The sequence below is a fragment of the Mobula birostris genome, chromosome 3 (assembly GCF_030028105.1).
Source record: "Mobula birostris isolate sMobBir1 chromosome 3, sMobBir1.hap1, whole genome shotgun sequence".
NCBI classification, from domain to species: domain Eukaryota; kingdom Metazoa; phylum Chordata; class Chondrichthyes; order Myliobatiformes; family Myliobatidae; genus Mobula; species Mobula birostris.
In genome coordinates, this window is record NC_092372.1 from 94,649,719 (window position 1) to 94,663,740 (window position 14,022).

The 14,022-nt window shown below is 40.6% G+C and overlaps 1 protein-coding gene across 7 annotated transcripts in view; it reads right to left on the reverse strand.

Moving 5' to 3' along the window:
• Window positions 1–14,022, reverse strand: part of shroom3 (shroom family member 3) — a 436,842-nt gene that overhangs the window by 44,504 nt on the left and 378,316 nt on the right. Inside the window, exon 1 of one of the 7 annotated variants that reach the window (XM_072253069.1) lies at window positions 9,779–9,858. The exons of 5 other annotated variants lie outside the window; for them this stretch is intronic. Coding sequence is in view for 1 of the 2 variants with exons in the window: in XM_072253066.1 (XP_072109167.1) it covers window positions 9,764–9,765 (2 nt within the window). In the remaining variant the exon portion in view is untranslated. Of the gene's footprint in view, window positions 1–9,763; window positions 9,859–14,022 lie in introns of those variants that run through there. One more of the 7 variants, XM_072253066.1, reaches the window with a different exon arrangement.

Sequence of the window (14,022 nt, forward strand, 5' to 3'; positions counted from 1 at the left end):
TGACCAGAACTGTACACAATACTCCAAATTTGGCCTTACCAATGCCTTGTACAATTTCAACATTACATCCCAACTCCTATACTCAGTGCTCTGATTTATAAAGGCCATCATACCAAAAGCTTTCTTCACCACCCTATCCACATGAGATTCCACTTTCAGGGATCTATGCATCATTATTCCTAGATCCCTCTGTTCTACTGCATTCTTCAATGCCCTACCATTTACCATGTATGTCCTATTTTGACTAGTCCTACCAAAATGTAGCACCTCACATTTATCAGCATTAAACTCCATCTGCTATCTTTCAGCCCACTCTTCTAACTGGCCTAAATCTCTCTGCAAGCTTTGAAAACCTACTTCATTATCCACAACTCCACCTATCTTAGTATCATCTGCATACTTACTAATCCAATTTACCACCCTATCATCCAGATCATTAATATATATGACAAACAACATTGGACCCAGTACAGATCCCTGAGGCACACCACTAGTCACTGACCTCCAGTCTGACACACAGTTATCCACCACTACTCTCTGGTGTCTCCCACCCAGCCACTGCTGAATCCACTTTACTACTTCAATATTAATACCTAACGATTGAACTTTCTTAACTAACCTTCCGTGTGGAACCTTGTCAAAGGCCTTACTGAAGTCCATATAGACAACATCCACCGCTTTACCCTCGTCAACTTCCCTAGTAACCTCTTCAAAAAATTCAATAAGATTTGTCAAACATGACCTTCCACGCACAAATCCATGTTGACTGTTCCTAATCAGACCCTGTCTATCCAGATGATTATATATACCATCTCTAAGAATACTTTCCACCAATTTACCCACCACTGACGTCAAACCCACAGGCCGATAATTGCTAGGTTTACTCTTAGAACCTTTTTTAAACAATGGAACAACCAATCTTCATTATGCTCAACCAACCAGCCAACTTCATCACGAACACTAGCTGCTCCAGCATCGAGGATGTCTTCAAAAGGAGATGTCTCAAAAGGCAGTATCCAGCATTAAGGATACCCACCCCCCCATACCCCAGCCCCAGGACATGCCCTCTTCTCATCACTACCTTCAGGGAGGAGATACAGGAGCAAAGTACAAATACATCCTGTCCCTCAGCAAACTCATGCATGCATGAGTGGGTCATTTTCATGTTTACTCACAGTATTGGGATTGGGTAACAAAATTCTCTGGGGCCTGCTGCTGTTTGCAACTTGCTACCTTGTTTTCGGGGAAGTTAAAGCTTAATCACATGGTAGATTTTAATTTTGATGTTTTTGATTGCTGTCTCCTCTCTATCCTCTGTAAATGACTACAAGGTGCACCGTCTAATTCATGGCTACCAATTCCTGCTCAGCCATTGCTTTTGTTTTTTCCCTCTCAAATTCATTTTACACCAACCCAGTCCACTTGGATATACATTACATCAATCTCGCCACCTAAATGACTGGAATGAAGGCATGGTCTCTACCAAAGAGCTCATCTTTGACTTTGCCACTACCTCTTATTTTCACTTGCAGAATCCCTGCAATGTCAGAGATGATCTTATTCACGTCCTATACTGGCTCCTGCATATGAAAAGATAGCAAAATTAAGAGAAGGCAAGATATAGTGAATTTGCTTCCCTAGGGTTGCTTTCTTGCTACCTCACTTTTTAAATATACATTATTTCTTTTAAAAAAAATTTTAATCTATTCAATATTCGTATACTGTAATTTATTTTTTTCCTTCTTCTATATTATGTATTGTACTGAGCTGCTGCTGCTAAGCTAACGAATTTCACTACACATGCCAGTGATAATAAACCTGATTCTGATAATGCAAAGTCAATTTCCATCCAAGCCAGTACAATACAATGCTTCAAGAACCTAACCTAATACTGCGAATCGCAGAATGGTTCCTCATAAGCCCACTGAGGACCGTAACAACCTTTCAACAAACCAAATTTATAGGACACAGAAGCATTCCAAAAATGATGAAAGCAATCCATGCTGGTTTCTCTTTTATAAAAGCTTTGGGCATTCAACACATCATAGTTGTGATAAATGGGGGACCCGTGTATAAAGATCACACAAAGCTTAATGTTCAGACTCCAATTACAAAACAATGTGACCAGCTAAAGGCAAAGATTGTATAAAAGTACCACCAAAATGTAAACCTACACATTGCAATAAGTATCACTGACTCCACAACTGAGAAAATGTTTTTGGGTGAATTAGTTTTCAAACTGTTTGCCGGGAGCAATTCTGGCTTTTAATTTGCATTGACAATTGAAATAAAAGTTGACAAATAGACTTCCAAATCACTATTTCATATTTTACATCACAGAGCAAAGTAAAATTTTCCGTTTTAGGAAAAAAACAAATTTCATTGCTTGGGCAGTGGTGTAAGAGGAATTCAAAAACTGCAATGCTATTTGTTTGCAAAGTCCACAGTAATAAGCTGACTGTACAAGAAATCATTTGGGAATCATTTTGTGAAATGAAGCAGCACATTAATAGCTGACACATTTTAGGCAAATGACTTGAAGTCCATTAATATTGATTACCATCTATACATTTTCTGAAGTATTCTGATGAACAGTTAAGGAAATTCTCTGTTTTGCTGGAATTATTTTCAGACTTTCCATCACATCATACTGCTAATGTGCACAGGGAGCTGGAAATAACACCAGCAAATCTGCACTTGCCTTTAAAACAGTCCTCAGTTAGGCTGCATAGGGAGCATGGATCCCAGATCTTGCAGGCTAGAATTATTTTTGATTTAAATATTCCCTCACATTTGGCTTTCACAAAAGGTTAGTAATTAATGTTAGATAGTTTGGGACATGGCCCACATTTAGCCCAATGCATTGTTTCTCCAGTGTATTTTAATTCCTTTTGTTGCCTGTGGCCCTCTGAATTTTTCTGACTGCTTAAGTAGTCTACATTTTTTTTAACCATTCACAAACTACCTTAAAAAGTAATTTGGTCAAGGCAAACTTAACAATGGCACCCACTGTAGGAACCTAACACTTCACAAACTAGATGTCAGTGAGACACCAGTTGTGTTACTGTTAGCTGCTAACCTGGCCTGTCCGAAAAAGAATACTGGAACCTGGTATAATCATTTATTAGAAAGTTTTGTTACGCTACTGTAACCAAAATATAATGTGGAAACAGTTGGTAAAAAAAAAGCAGCTACAGATTTCTTAAAATACTTGACATCTTTTGTAGAGACATTTTGTTTGTTGCATTCCTTTGTAAATTTGTCAGCTAAACCGGACAGTTTTAGTGACTGCTGATAAAATACGTAGTAATACCTACAGTTAAGGGGGTCAGTCCCTGGCAATTATCAACATCTTGCCATGTCAATGCACAAGGGTAAAGGGGCTACTTTTGATTAGTTAGGGGCGATGACATGCCATAAATAAAATGTTCAAGAAGTAGCTCTAATTAACAATCTGTTACAATAATTAATGGTCCAGAATTCAAATGGAATGGACAGTCCTAACAAGCCAATAAAAGATAAATACAGGATAAATTCCCTTGATTAATGATCCACATTCCAATCCATATGTTTGCTGTTCAGGAAAATTCATGGCTTTGACCTTTATGTCCGACCAGGTTGAATTCCTTGTATTTTTTTTAAATCTCACTTCTTGAGCTAGACACCGACATTAGATGACAAATGTGTAGTTACAGCTCCCACGCTAAAATGATTATTTCTCAAATGTTTTCACTCAAGCTGGATTTGAACTGCATAATCTGGACATTTGTAACAACACAATCAATTGCCCACCAACAGCCTTTGGTATCAGATCATCACTTATCAATTCAAAGTTCAAAGTATATGTCACCATGAGATTAATTTTTGTGTGGCATTCACACAATTAAATACAAAGAAACACAATAGAATCAATGAAAACTACACACTAAGGCAAACAGCCAGTGTGCAAAAGACAACAAATTGCACAATTACAAAAAGAAAAACAAAATAATTCCAATAATTTTGAGAACAAGAGTTGTGGTGTCCCTAAAAGTGAGTCAATAGGTGCAGAACCAGTTGGGGTGAGTGAAGTTATCCCCTCTGGTTCAGGAGCCGGATGGTTGAGGGGAAATAACTGTTCCTGAACCTGGTGATGTGAGACCTAAGGCTTTGCATCCAAGGCCATTTAGTTGTTGTTGTTCCTTTTCGCGCCTTGTGGCATACTGGGCCGCAACCTTGCCTTTTCTTTGGCTTTTGTCTGTTTTATATGAGGTTGAGTTTCTAGCTCGATGCTCAACCCAGCACGGATGGAAAGTGTGTAAGGAATGGCTGGATTCAAACCCAGGATCACTCGCCACAGAGTATGGAGTGGATGCCACTACAGTACCGGCTGGCTTAAACCCATTTAGTACCAAAACTAAAGTCCAACATTCACCAGTTTGAGGCATGGCAAATAATTTTAGATTACAGTGGGAACTGCATATAGAACCATTAAAAAAAGTTTTGATCTTGAAAATTGATATTTCCAATTATGAATAGTATGAAATGTTTTGACTATCAAGTTTTAAGAATTATTGTGACAATTTGGCAGTGTCACATTGAGAGCGAGAGAATATTTTTGTCAAATACTGTGGGCAGATGGTGGAAGGAAATTGAGAGACAATGTAATGACAAGAACAAAAAAAGATGTATTGACTATATACTCAATAACCAAAGGGAGGTTGCTGAAGACAACAGCTATCAAATGGGGAAAGTAAAAATCCTGCTTCTTAGAGCAAAATTCCTTAATATAAATATCTTTGAACGCTTCTAATTCGCTAATGCTCATGTCACTGATATTTGGTTATTGGTGCTGTCTACAAAGCCTATGAGTGACAACTATCTGATTTCTTTCAGAGCACATTTATGCCATATTTTAGTTATAAGAAATCACCAGGTACTGGTCTGAGTTTCTGCATCAGGTCAGGCACTTACCAAAGACTGAAATAGTTTCTTACAAGACAGCTAAAAGCTTGAAACACTGTGATGTAGCTATCAAGCCAACAACTAACTGGCTCTTTTGAATGCCTGTTCACAAAGAGTGAATCTAGCAACACCACACAGAAAACTACCAGCCTTGAGGTAATGGAAACAGACAGAGATACCAGCAAACAATACAATTGTAAGAGCCAGGCAACGCATGCTCTTTTTGGAGACCACAAGCATGACTAAAGTTCCAGTCCTCCGACTACAAGAGCAAAAGATCTGAATGTAAGTGAAAAGAAGCCTCAACATTGAGGTAGATTTCTATAAGCACGGCATCAAGTGGCACGTGGCATTTGCCACCACCCATAAATGCCAAGTAATAACAATACCCAACAACATTAAACAGTCAATTCATTTCTGCCTTGTTCTGTAAAGGCAAGGCCACTGCAGCATGAGTAATCAGCAAATCCCACTTTCAAAGGTTTTCTACTTGCTCTCAGTAGTAGATCATGTGTGTAGACTGCATTTGAATGGGATGTAATGTGGCGAAGTGTGACAGAAACATTTGATACAAAACGGCAGCTACATATTTCTTAAAATACTTGACCACCTGGGCCAAAATATTTTCATAAAGATAAATATTGCTTTAACTTCTAGTTATTTGTACTCAAACCCTACCAGCAGGAGACTAGATGTACACTTACAAGGTATGTTTAAATAACAAATTATAATCAGAACCTATATATTTATTGAATCCAACTCAGACATGATTGGAGAGGACATACGTAGATCAAAAATTTCTTCAGTGAAAGAAAGAATATAGACAGTACACACAAGAATGGGATCTTAAAATGTCCAGCCATAGCCTGTGGCAACCCACCCTGCCTCACATTGCTATATCATGACCTCTAAGGTACAACTTATGAAAACAACCATGACAACTTATTTCATATAGGAAGGTCTGAATCACTGCATGCAAGTACTTTTATTTTTTATGATATCTGATGGAGGAAGACTGACCAGAGAAGAATATTTGGGAAGGCTATTTTGTCCCTGATTTTTCTGAGAAAGTCACAAGACCAGATACAGTGAATGTTTCTGCCAACACGAATTACCGTAAGTTCTATGGGTGAGTTAATGAATGTATAAAGACATAGCAGTAACTTCAAATCAGTAAGTGTTTGTGGGCCTGGCCGGAAGAAAGGGGTTTCTTTGTACTTGAAAGGATGGACAAATGGTTTTCCCCACAGATCTGCATTATCACCTCATCTTTTCATTATGTGACAATGATTATGTTGAAGGAATAGGAAAGGATGTACACACATTCATTGTTGATACCAAGGTTATACAATAAAACACTGTAGCTAAGAGCAGGAAATTGCAAAAAGACGTAGACAAATAGGCATTGCGAGAGGGCAGAACTTCAACAGTTACACTCAATGTGAAGACAAGTCCCCTACTTTAGATCAACAAAGACAATTGGGGTATTTTCTTCATCAGATAAAGTAATCAAAAGGACTTACAAAGTTGCCAACATTTCAAGAGCTTGATATATAAAAACCAGGTAATGCTTTAGCTGGTATTAAACCTCAGGGAAGTTATATTGACCCGGATCAGGGTAGAGCATGGTTTCAAAAAGTTAAAAAACTAAATTGGCTGAGTGTTGATGTATAGATGAACCATGACTCAAATGAGTATAGAACTGGCCCAGGAGGCTGAATGGCCTTCACATGTATCCATGCTCAAAAATATTGAATTTCCTATAGGCTTCTGCATACATCTTAATTAGTAAAACCCAATGCTGCAAGTTTAAATTAATATATACACCAACTATATAACTGAACAACTTGAATACAGAGTGGATCGTTAATAGTTGTTTTGCAATTCCGCAGCAGACTGCCTGCAAACACAATTATTGGCAGAGGAAGCAGCAACTTTATTTATACAGGTACAGGCAAAAATGTCAGAGCAAAAAGTGCCCTTCAGATTTCTGCCAAAACAAAGAAGCACTAAGGAGATTAATCAATGGATGCAGATTGATGGAATGATAATGGATTGCTGAAGCTAGACAGATCCACAGCATAGTTTTCATAGTTCACATGCCTCGACCTCCAACACAGTAATAAAGTGCACTTTGAATCTTGGCTAAAGGCTAAAGTGACAAAAATAAAGATACTGGTTAGTGTGGAATTGAAATGGAATGCAGGAATGAAAAGACTATGAAATCATCGCTTGTAATTCTTAACCATTTAATTGTCCTACTTTATATTTAATATTTGTCACTGAGCACTCCCTCAGTTTTAAAGCAGAGTGCTCTTATTTTCTTTTAAAGCAGTATTTTTATTTATGGATGAATGCAACTTGTTTTGTTTGTGACTTTTATAAAGATCTTTCTTTAGATTGGAGTAACTAAGAAAAGGAGCCCACTTTGTTTTTTTTCAGCCAACACAGTAATTCTATAAATAGTGGCACATCTTTGCTGGACAAAAGAGATGTAGAAAACACTCAGGCTACTTTCAGCCTTGAAAGTGAGCCAGAGAAGGTGCAGGGGTGGAGGAACCATCCAGCAAGAACCTATGCCTCCCAATCTACAGTGCTGAGGGGCAGTAGGGCTTGAAAGCATGTTCCCCATACACTCTGGTGGGAGTGGCCAACTGGGATGATGGGTGTGATAGACGCACACGAAATCGCCACTCACTGAATTTTTTTTGCACCATTCTCTGTAAACTCTGGAGACTTGTGTGTGAAAATCCCTGGAGAACAGTAGTTTCTGCGATATGCAAAACACCCCAACTGGCACCAACAGTCAATCCAAAGTTGGAGTCACTTAGATCACATTTCTTCCCCATTCTAATATTCAGTCTGAACAACAACTGACCCTCTTGACCATATCTGCATGCTTTCATGCATTGCGTTGCTGTCACGTGATTGGCTGATTAGATATTTGCATTAACGAGGTGTACAGGTGCACTCAATAAAATGGTCACTGAATGTGTATCATTCCCTTTACCAAGTTTGTGAACTAAGAAAGAAATGAAGCCTTATCATCAGAGGTCTGTCTTTAAGGTGGGCTTCACTTCCAATTAAGGCAGGGAAATGTAGGTGTGAGTACCTTGGCTGATGATATATTAAATTCTGATCCTAGTCTATTAATATTTAAGACCTTGAAGTAATATGCCCTGACAGTTTACAAAAGAGCCTTCCACTCAAAGCTGAGGCTCACCTGAGTTTGTATCATTCCAGTTCACTCCTGCCTGACTCTATTTCACAATGAGATTGAATTTCAGAGCTTTTCATAATGTGAACATTGACAGTACAACCTATCAATGCCGACTTGGATGTCCTACCAGCATCGTCAGGAGCAGAGTGCAAAAAGAAGGCAGCTCCCAATCATTATGAATTATCAGAATGTTATCAGAATCAAGTTCAACATCACTGCATGTGTCGTGAAGTTTGTTACTTAGAGGCAGCAGTACAATGCAATACATGATAAATATCGAAAAAATAAATTACGTATGTATATGAAAAAGTATATATGCATATATTAAATGGTTAAATTAAAAATAGTGCAAAACAGAAATAATTTTTTAAAAGTGAGGTAGTGTTCATGAGTTCAATGTTCATTTAAGAGTCAGACGACAGAGGGGTAGAAGCTGTTCCTAAATCACTGATTGTGTGTCTTCAGGATTCTGTACCTCCTTTCTGATGGTAACAGTGAAAAGAGGGCATGTCCAGGGTGATGGGGCTCCTTAATGATGGAAACGGCCTTTCTAAGACACCACTCCTTGAAAATGCCCTGGATACTACAGAGGCTAGTACCCAAGATGGAGCTGACTAATTTTACAACTTTCTGTAGCTTGTTTCGATCCTGCGCCGTAGCCCCCCACCTGATTTTAAGGGTTTCCCTGCTAGACTTAGATGAATGCAGAAGTGTAAGCCCCCAGGAACAATCCTTGGCTGTAGGACACCTTTGCGCATTATAAATTAATATATTGTTACTTTTCTTGTTTCACCTTAGACTAAATTTGACCCTAACTTTTTGTACCTTCATGCCATTTACTACTCAAGAAGTAGTCCATGTATCAGGGGAGGAGAAAACATTCCTTTGCTAAATCTTCTAACAGTAGTGCTAGTGGGCGCACTCCACTGAAATTAACATATCTTAAATTCTTAATTCAATGGAAGATGGCTTGTTTCGCTATGCTATTCAACCAACAGGGAAATTTGTGTTAGAAGGGAATTTGTAAAGGAAATCACACTGAAGGAATCGAAAGCTGGTTCAATGGGCCATAAGTGCATTAGGGTTAGGGTTAGGGTTTGCTTGCCTTACACAGACTGGCTTGGTTACAAAAAAAACTCAACAATTTTATGAAAGTGTTTACCAGAAAAACTGATTAAATATTATGTAATACCAAGTTAGGTATGATACAGACAGTATCTCAAAACAAAATATGGAACAAATAGCAAATATATTTGGATGCATTCAGTTATAAGCTTGAATTACATTCTGTACAAAACAGTCTTGGTTATCTGCACACACAGAGAATACTCTTTCTTGCGTATTTACTTCACTCACTTTCCGGAATACATTGTGGAGACTGTTGTATTCAACAGTTCAGAATTTTAGCTCTTTATAATTGTCAGTAAAATATATTCTTTTCAATCTACGCACAGCCTGTAACTGCAGGCTGATATTTTTTAAGTACCAAGCAACACATGCAGCCTGACGTTCATGCACCACCAGTCTTTCCAAGAACTGCTTGTTTTAGACTCAGAGAGTTAAAACAGACAATAGAAACAGATAATTAAAACGACGCACATTCATCAGACTTACAGCCAGCTTCTCTTCAGCTAAAGCCAGTTTCCTCACACCGAGGCACGACCTCCTCTGCAACTGCTTTTCTTTCAGTACAGTCTGACTCTTTTCTGCTGGCAACGTGTACCAGAGGCACTAAGAGCTGGAGTGGAGGAAGGAGAGCTGTGAGCTCAGCCTTGCCCTTGTCTGGGCATGCGTCCCTGTCAAAACAAATAGGACGCAAAGATCTGCGGAGAGGCCGAGAGGCTGCATTCCACAGCATTGTTAAGGCTGAATATATTAGAAACAGAAAATTGCCAGAGAAAAAGATTCAAGTTCAAAGGTCAGGTATCGAAGTGCATTGTTGAACAGCAATTGTTTGATGGGCAGTAACTGGTGAAACAGGAGACTGTGGTTATGCATTCAGTAAGTGAAAAAAAATCAAAATGATTACACCACAGAAAAAGGATTCAGGAGTGAGAGCACTCCCTCACGAGAAGAAGGAGGCATTTTCATCAAATAAAAGAGGATTCTGATAGAAATGTGGTGGTACAAAGTCTTGTGAGAACCAATGTATAGGATCAGAATTCCCATACGTCCCCCTCCCCCACTTAATTCACCAAGTCTCCTTCTCCGGCATCGTATTATAAAAGGCAATGGTGGCTGCTGCTTACTGTGGGTGGGGAGAAAGGTCATTACGAATCTACTGCTTGCCACTTTCACACTGATCAGGGACGACAACTAAAGAATAACGGTTGTTGAATCACTGTGCAACCTGAAATGATGCCGCACGTAGAACCTTACCCGTTTGCTGCCGTCCCCTCGCTTAGGACAGCTGCTACTCCAGCTTGACGTCGGAAAATCACGTCACTCCACCCAACATAACTTTCTCTGAGAGCCTCTTGCCATGTTAACTCTTATCAATTGCCTTTGAAAACCCCTCCGTAAGAAGATTCATTCATCCCCTGCTTCGTGCGGACTTCCTGAAAGTAGTGAGATTGAAGCACTACTAGTAAGACCAAAGAAGTGATTGTAGACTTCAGGAAGGGTAAGACAAGGGACCAGTAAGGGCAAGAGCACTCTTCATCAAAATCAGAAGTGGAAAGAATGTGAAATTTAAAGTCCCTGGGTGTCAACATCTCTGAAGATCTATCCTGGGCCTAACTTTGCGATGCAGTTACAAATAAGGCACAACAGTGGATATATTCCATTAGGAGTTTGAGGAGATTTGGTATGTCACCAAAGACACTTGTAAATTTCTACAGATGTACCATGAAGTGCATTCTAACTGGCTGCATCACTGACTGATACAGGGGCAGGGGGGCATTGCAGAGAATCAAAATAAGCTGCATAAAGTTGTAAACTCAGGCAGCTCCATCATGGGCCCTCGCCTCCCCAGCTTCCTGCACATCTTCAAGGAGCAATGGTTCAAAAAGGCAGCATCCATCATTAAGGACCTCCATCACCCAGGACATGGCCTCATCTCATTGCTCCAATCAGAGAGGAGATACAGAAGCCTGGAGACACACACGTAACAATTCAGGAACAGCTTCTTCCCCTCTGCTATCAGATTTCAGAATGGACATTGAACCCGTGAACACTACCTCACTACTTCTTTCATTTAATTTTTACTGTATTTCATAGCTTTTATTATGATGTTTTGCATTGTACTGCTGCTGCATTACAACAAATTTCATGACACATGCTGGTGATATTAAAGCTAATTCTGATTGAAGCTAATTCTGCAGTTGGGTGTGCATCTTTCAGAGTTCGTGGATATTCAGCTTGAATTTCTGCAGCACCATTTGGCTCCAGACCTCAGTATGAATTTGGCACAAATGTGAATGAAGGAGCTGAATTCCAGAGGATGAAGGTTTGGGGGGGGGGGGGGGGGGGGGAATGGAGATTGGTGAGATTGAATGCTCCGATCAGGATTTGATGGAGTGTGGCATCAAGAAGCCTTAGTAAAGCTGAAGCCACTGGGATTGAAAGGAAATCACTCCTCTTCCGGAAGGCATTTGTAACATTGAGGAAATGATGTTTCCTGAACGTGACAAATTACAGTGGTTGTTGGGAGGTCAATCACTTTATCTCCCATGACAATGCTGCGGGAATTCTTCAGCAAATTGATTGTTCTGCCAAGTGTGCTAGGACTGCTGATTGCATCTGTTTTATCACCAATTTACCTTCCAGGATGAGGTCAAACATGGGGACGTTTGCTGATTACTGCACAATACCAAATTCTTTAGTAAGTGAAGCAGCCCTTCCCAAATTAAACAGGTGTTGAACAACAACCAGCTTGGGCTGAAGGTGCCATTCTCAGCATTACTCACCTGGAGTCCAGTCCAGCCTCCTTCCCTTGACGTTCATGGGCAGCATCATCACAAGACCAGAAATGGTAATATTCACTGTGATCGTACTGCTGAAGTAATTGTTGAATAAATGTAGTGGCCTGTGCCTACAGGCAGCAAGTTCGTTCAGGTTTATTGTCATTCCACCACACACATGTATACTGCTAAACGAGACAATGTTCCTCCAGACCAAGGTGTGGAACACAGTACATGTAACTCACATACATAACAAATACTATCACAAATAAGGGGGAGTGAGGGAACATTGACTCAGACCATGAGAGGCCTGCGACGGGCATTTTCGTGCCTTACAAGGCACAGATTGGAAGTCTGTGTGGGGTGCCACTCCTCGCACAGACACTAGAGCAATGTGTGATTAAGTGCCTTGCTCAAGGACACAGCTGAGGCTCAAACTAACCCTAACCCTAACCCTAATGCGTTCAGATCACTAGATGAACACCTTAACTACTCGGCCACGGGCCCAACACCATCACAAATAAACTAACAAGTAATATGGTGCATTTACGACACAAGTTAAAAAGTAAACAGTATAACACTACTGGCACTTCATACCTGATGACACCGGCATGATAGCAGGGAGTTCAGTAGTCTTAAGAACACGCTGTTTCCCATCCTAACAGTTCTTGTCCTAATGGTAGGGGGTCAAAGAGATTGTTGGATGGATGGGAGGGATCTCTGACAATACCAAGGGACCTGCGCACGCAGCGCTCCTAATAAATATCTCTAATGGATGGAAGAGGGACGCCAATGATCCTCTCAGCAGTCCTCGCCATTCTTTGTAGGTACTTGCGGTCAGATGCCTTACAAGTCCCACGCCAGGTGGTGATGCAGCTGGCCAGGTCACTCTCGATAGTGCTCCTGGAAAAAATGGTTAAAACACGGGGGGTGGGGGGGGGGGGGAAGAAGCATCACTCGCCTCAAGAAGTGGAGATGCTGCTGTGCTTTCTTGACTAGTGAAGTAGTGTGGAGGGACCAGGTGAGATCATCCATAATGAGCACTCCTAGAAACTTGGTGCTCCACAGAGGAGCCTGCACCTCCCTAAGGTCTGCAATCATCTCTCTGGGCTTGTCCACATTGAGACTCAAGTTGTTGTGCTCACACCATTCTACAAACTGCTCCATCTCCTCCCTGTCGTCATTGCTGATGAGGACCACCACTGTTGTGTCATCAGCGAACTTGTCGATTTGGTTTGAACTGAACCAAGCAGTGAAGTCTTGAGTTAGAAGTGTGAACAGCAGAGGACTGAGTACGCAGCCCCGGGGAGTGCCAGCACTCAGCGGGATGGAGCTAGAATTGCTTCCGCCAACATGGACTGACTGTGGTCTTTCTGTCAAGAAGTCCAGGATCTAGTTACAGAGAAAAAGGAGTGTTGAGACTCAACGAGGACAGTTACCCACTAGCTTTTGAGATATGATTGCAATGAATGCCAAACTGAAGTCAATAAACAGCAGCCTGGCATATGAGGCTCCATTTTCCAGGTGAGACAGGACAGAGTGGAGTGCGGAGGCCACCGTGTCATCAGTGGACTGATTTGAACGATAAGCTAACTGGAAAGGGTCCAGTGTAGCAGGAAGATAGGATTTAATGTGGTCCACTACCAGCTGCTCAAGGCACATCATTGTTGTTGAGGTCAGTGCTGCTGGACAGTAGCAATGTCTGAACCACATACAGAAATCGTCAATGAGTGATAGATAATAAAATACTCCTCCAGTGCAAAGTAATGACAGTTTCTAGCAGAGTGACACCAACATACACACGTCAATGTCCAGTACCATGTATAAAACATAGAACAGTATAGCACAGGCCCTTCAGCCATTCAAGCCCACACTGACCGCAATGCCAATCTAACTAATCCCATCAGCCTGTGCCTATATTTCACACCATCACATTCGCCAGCAGAGGGTATTACC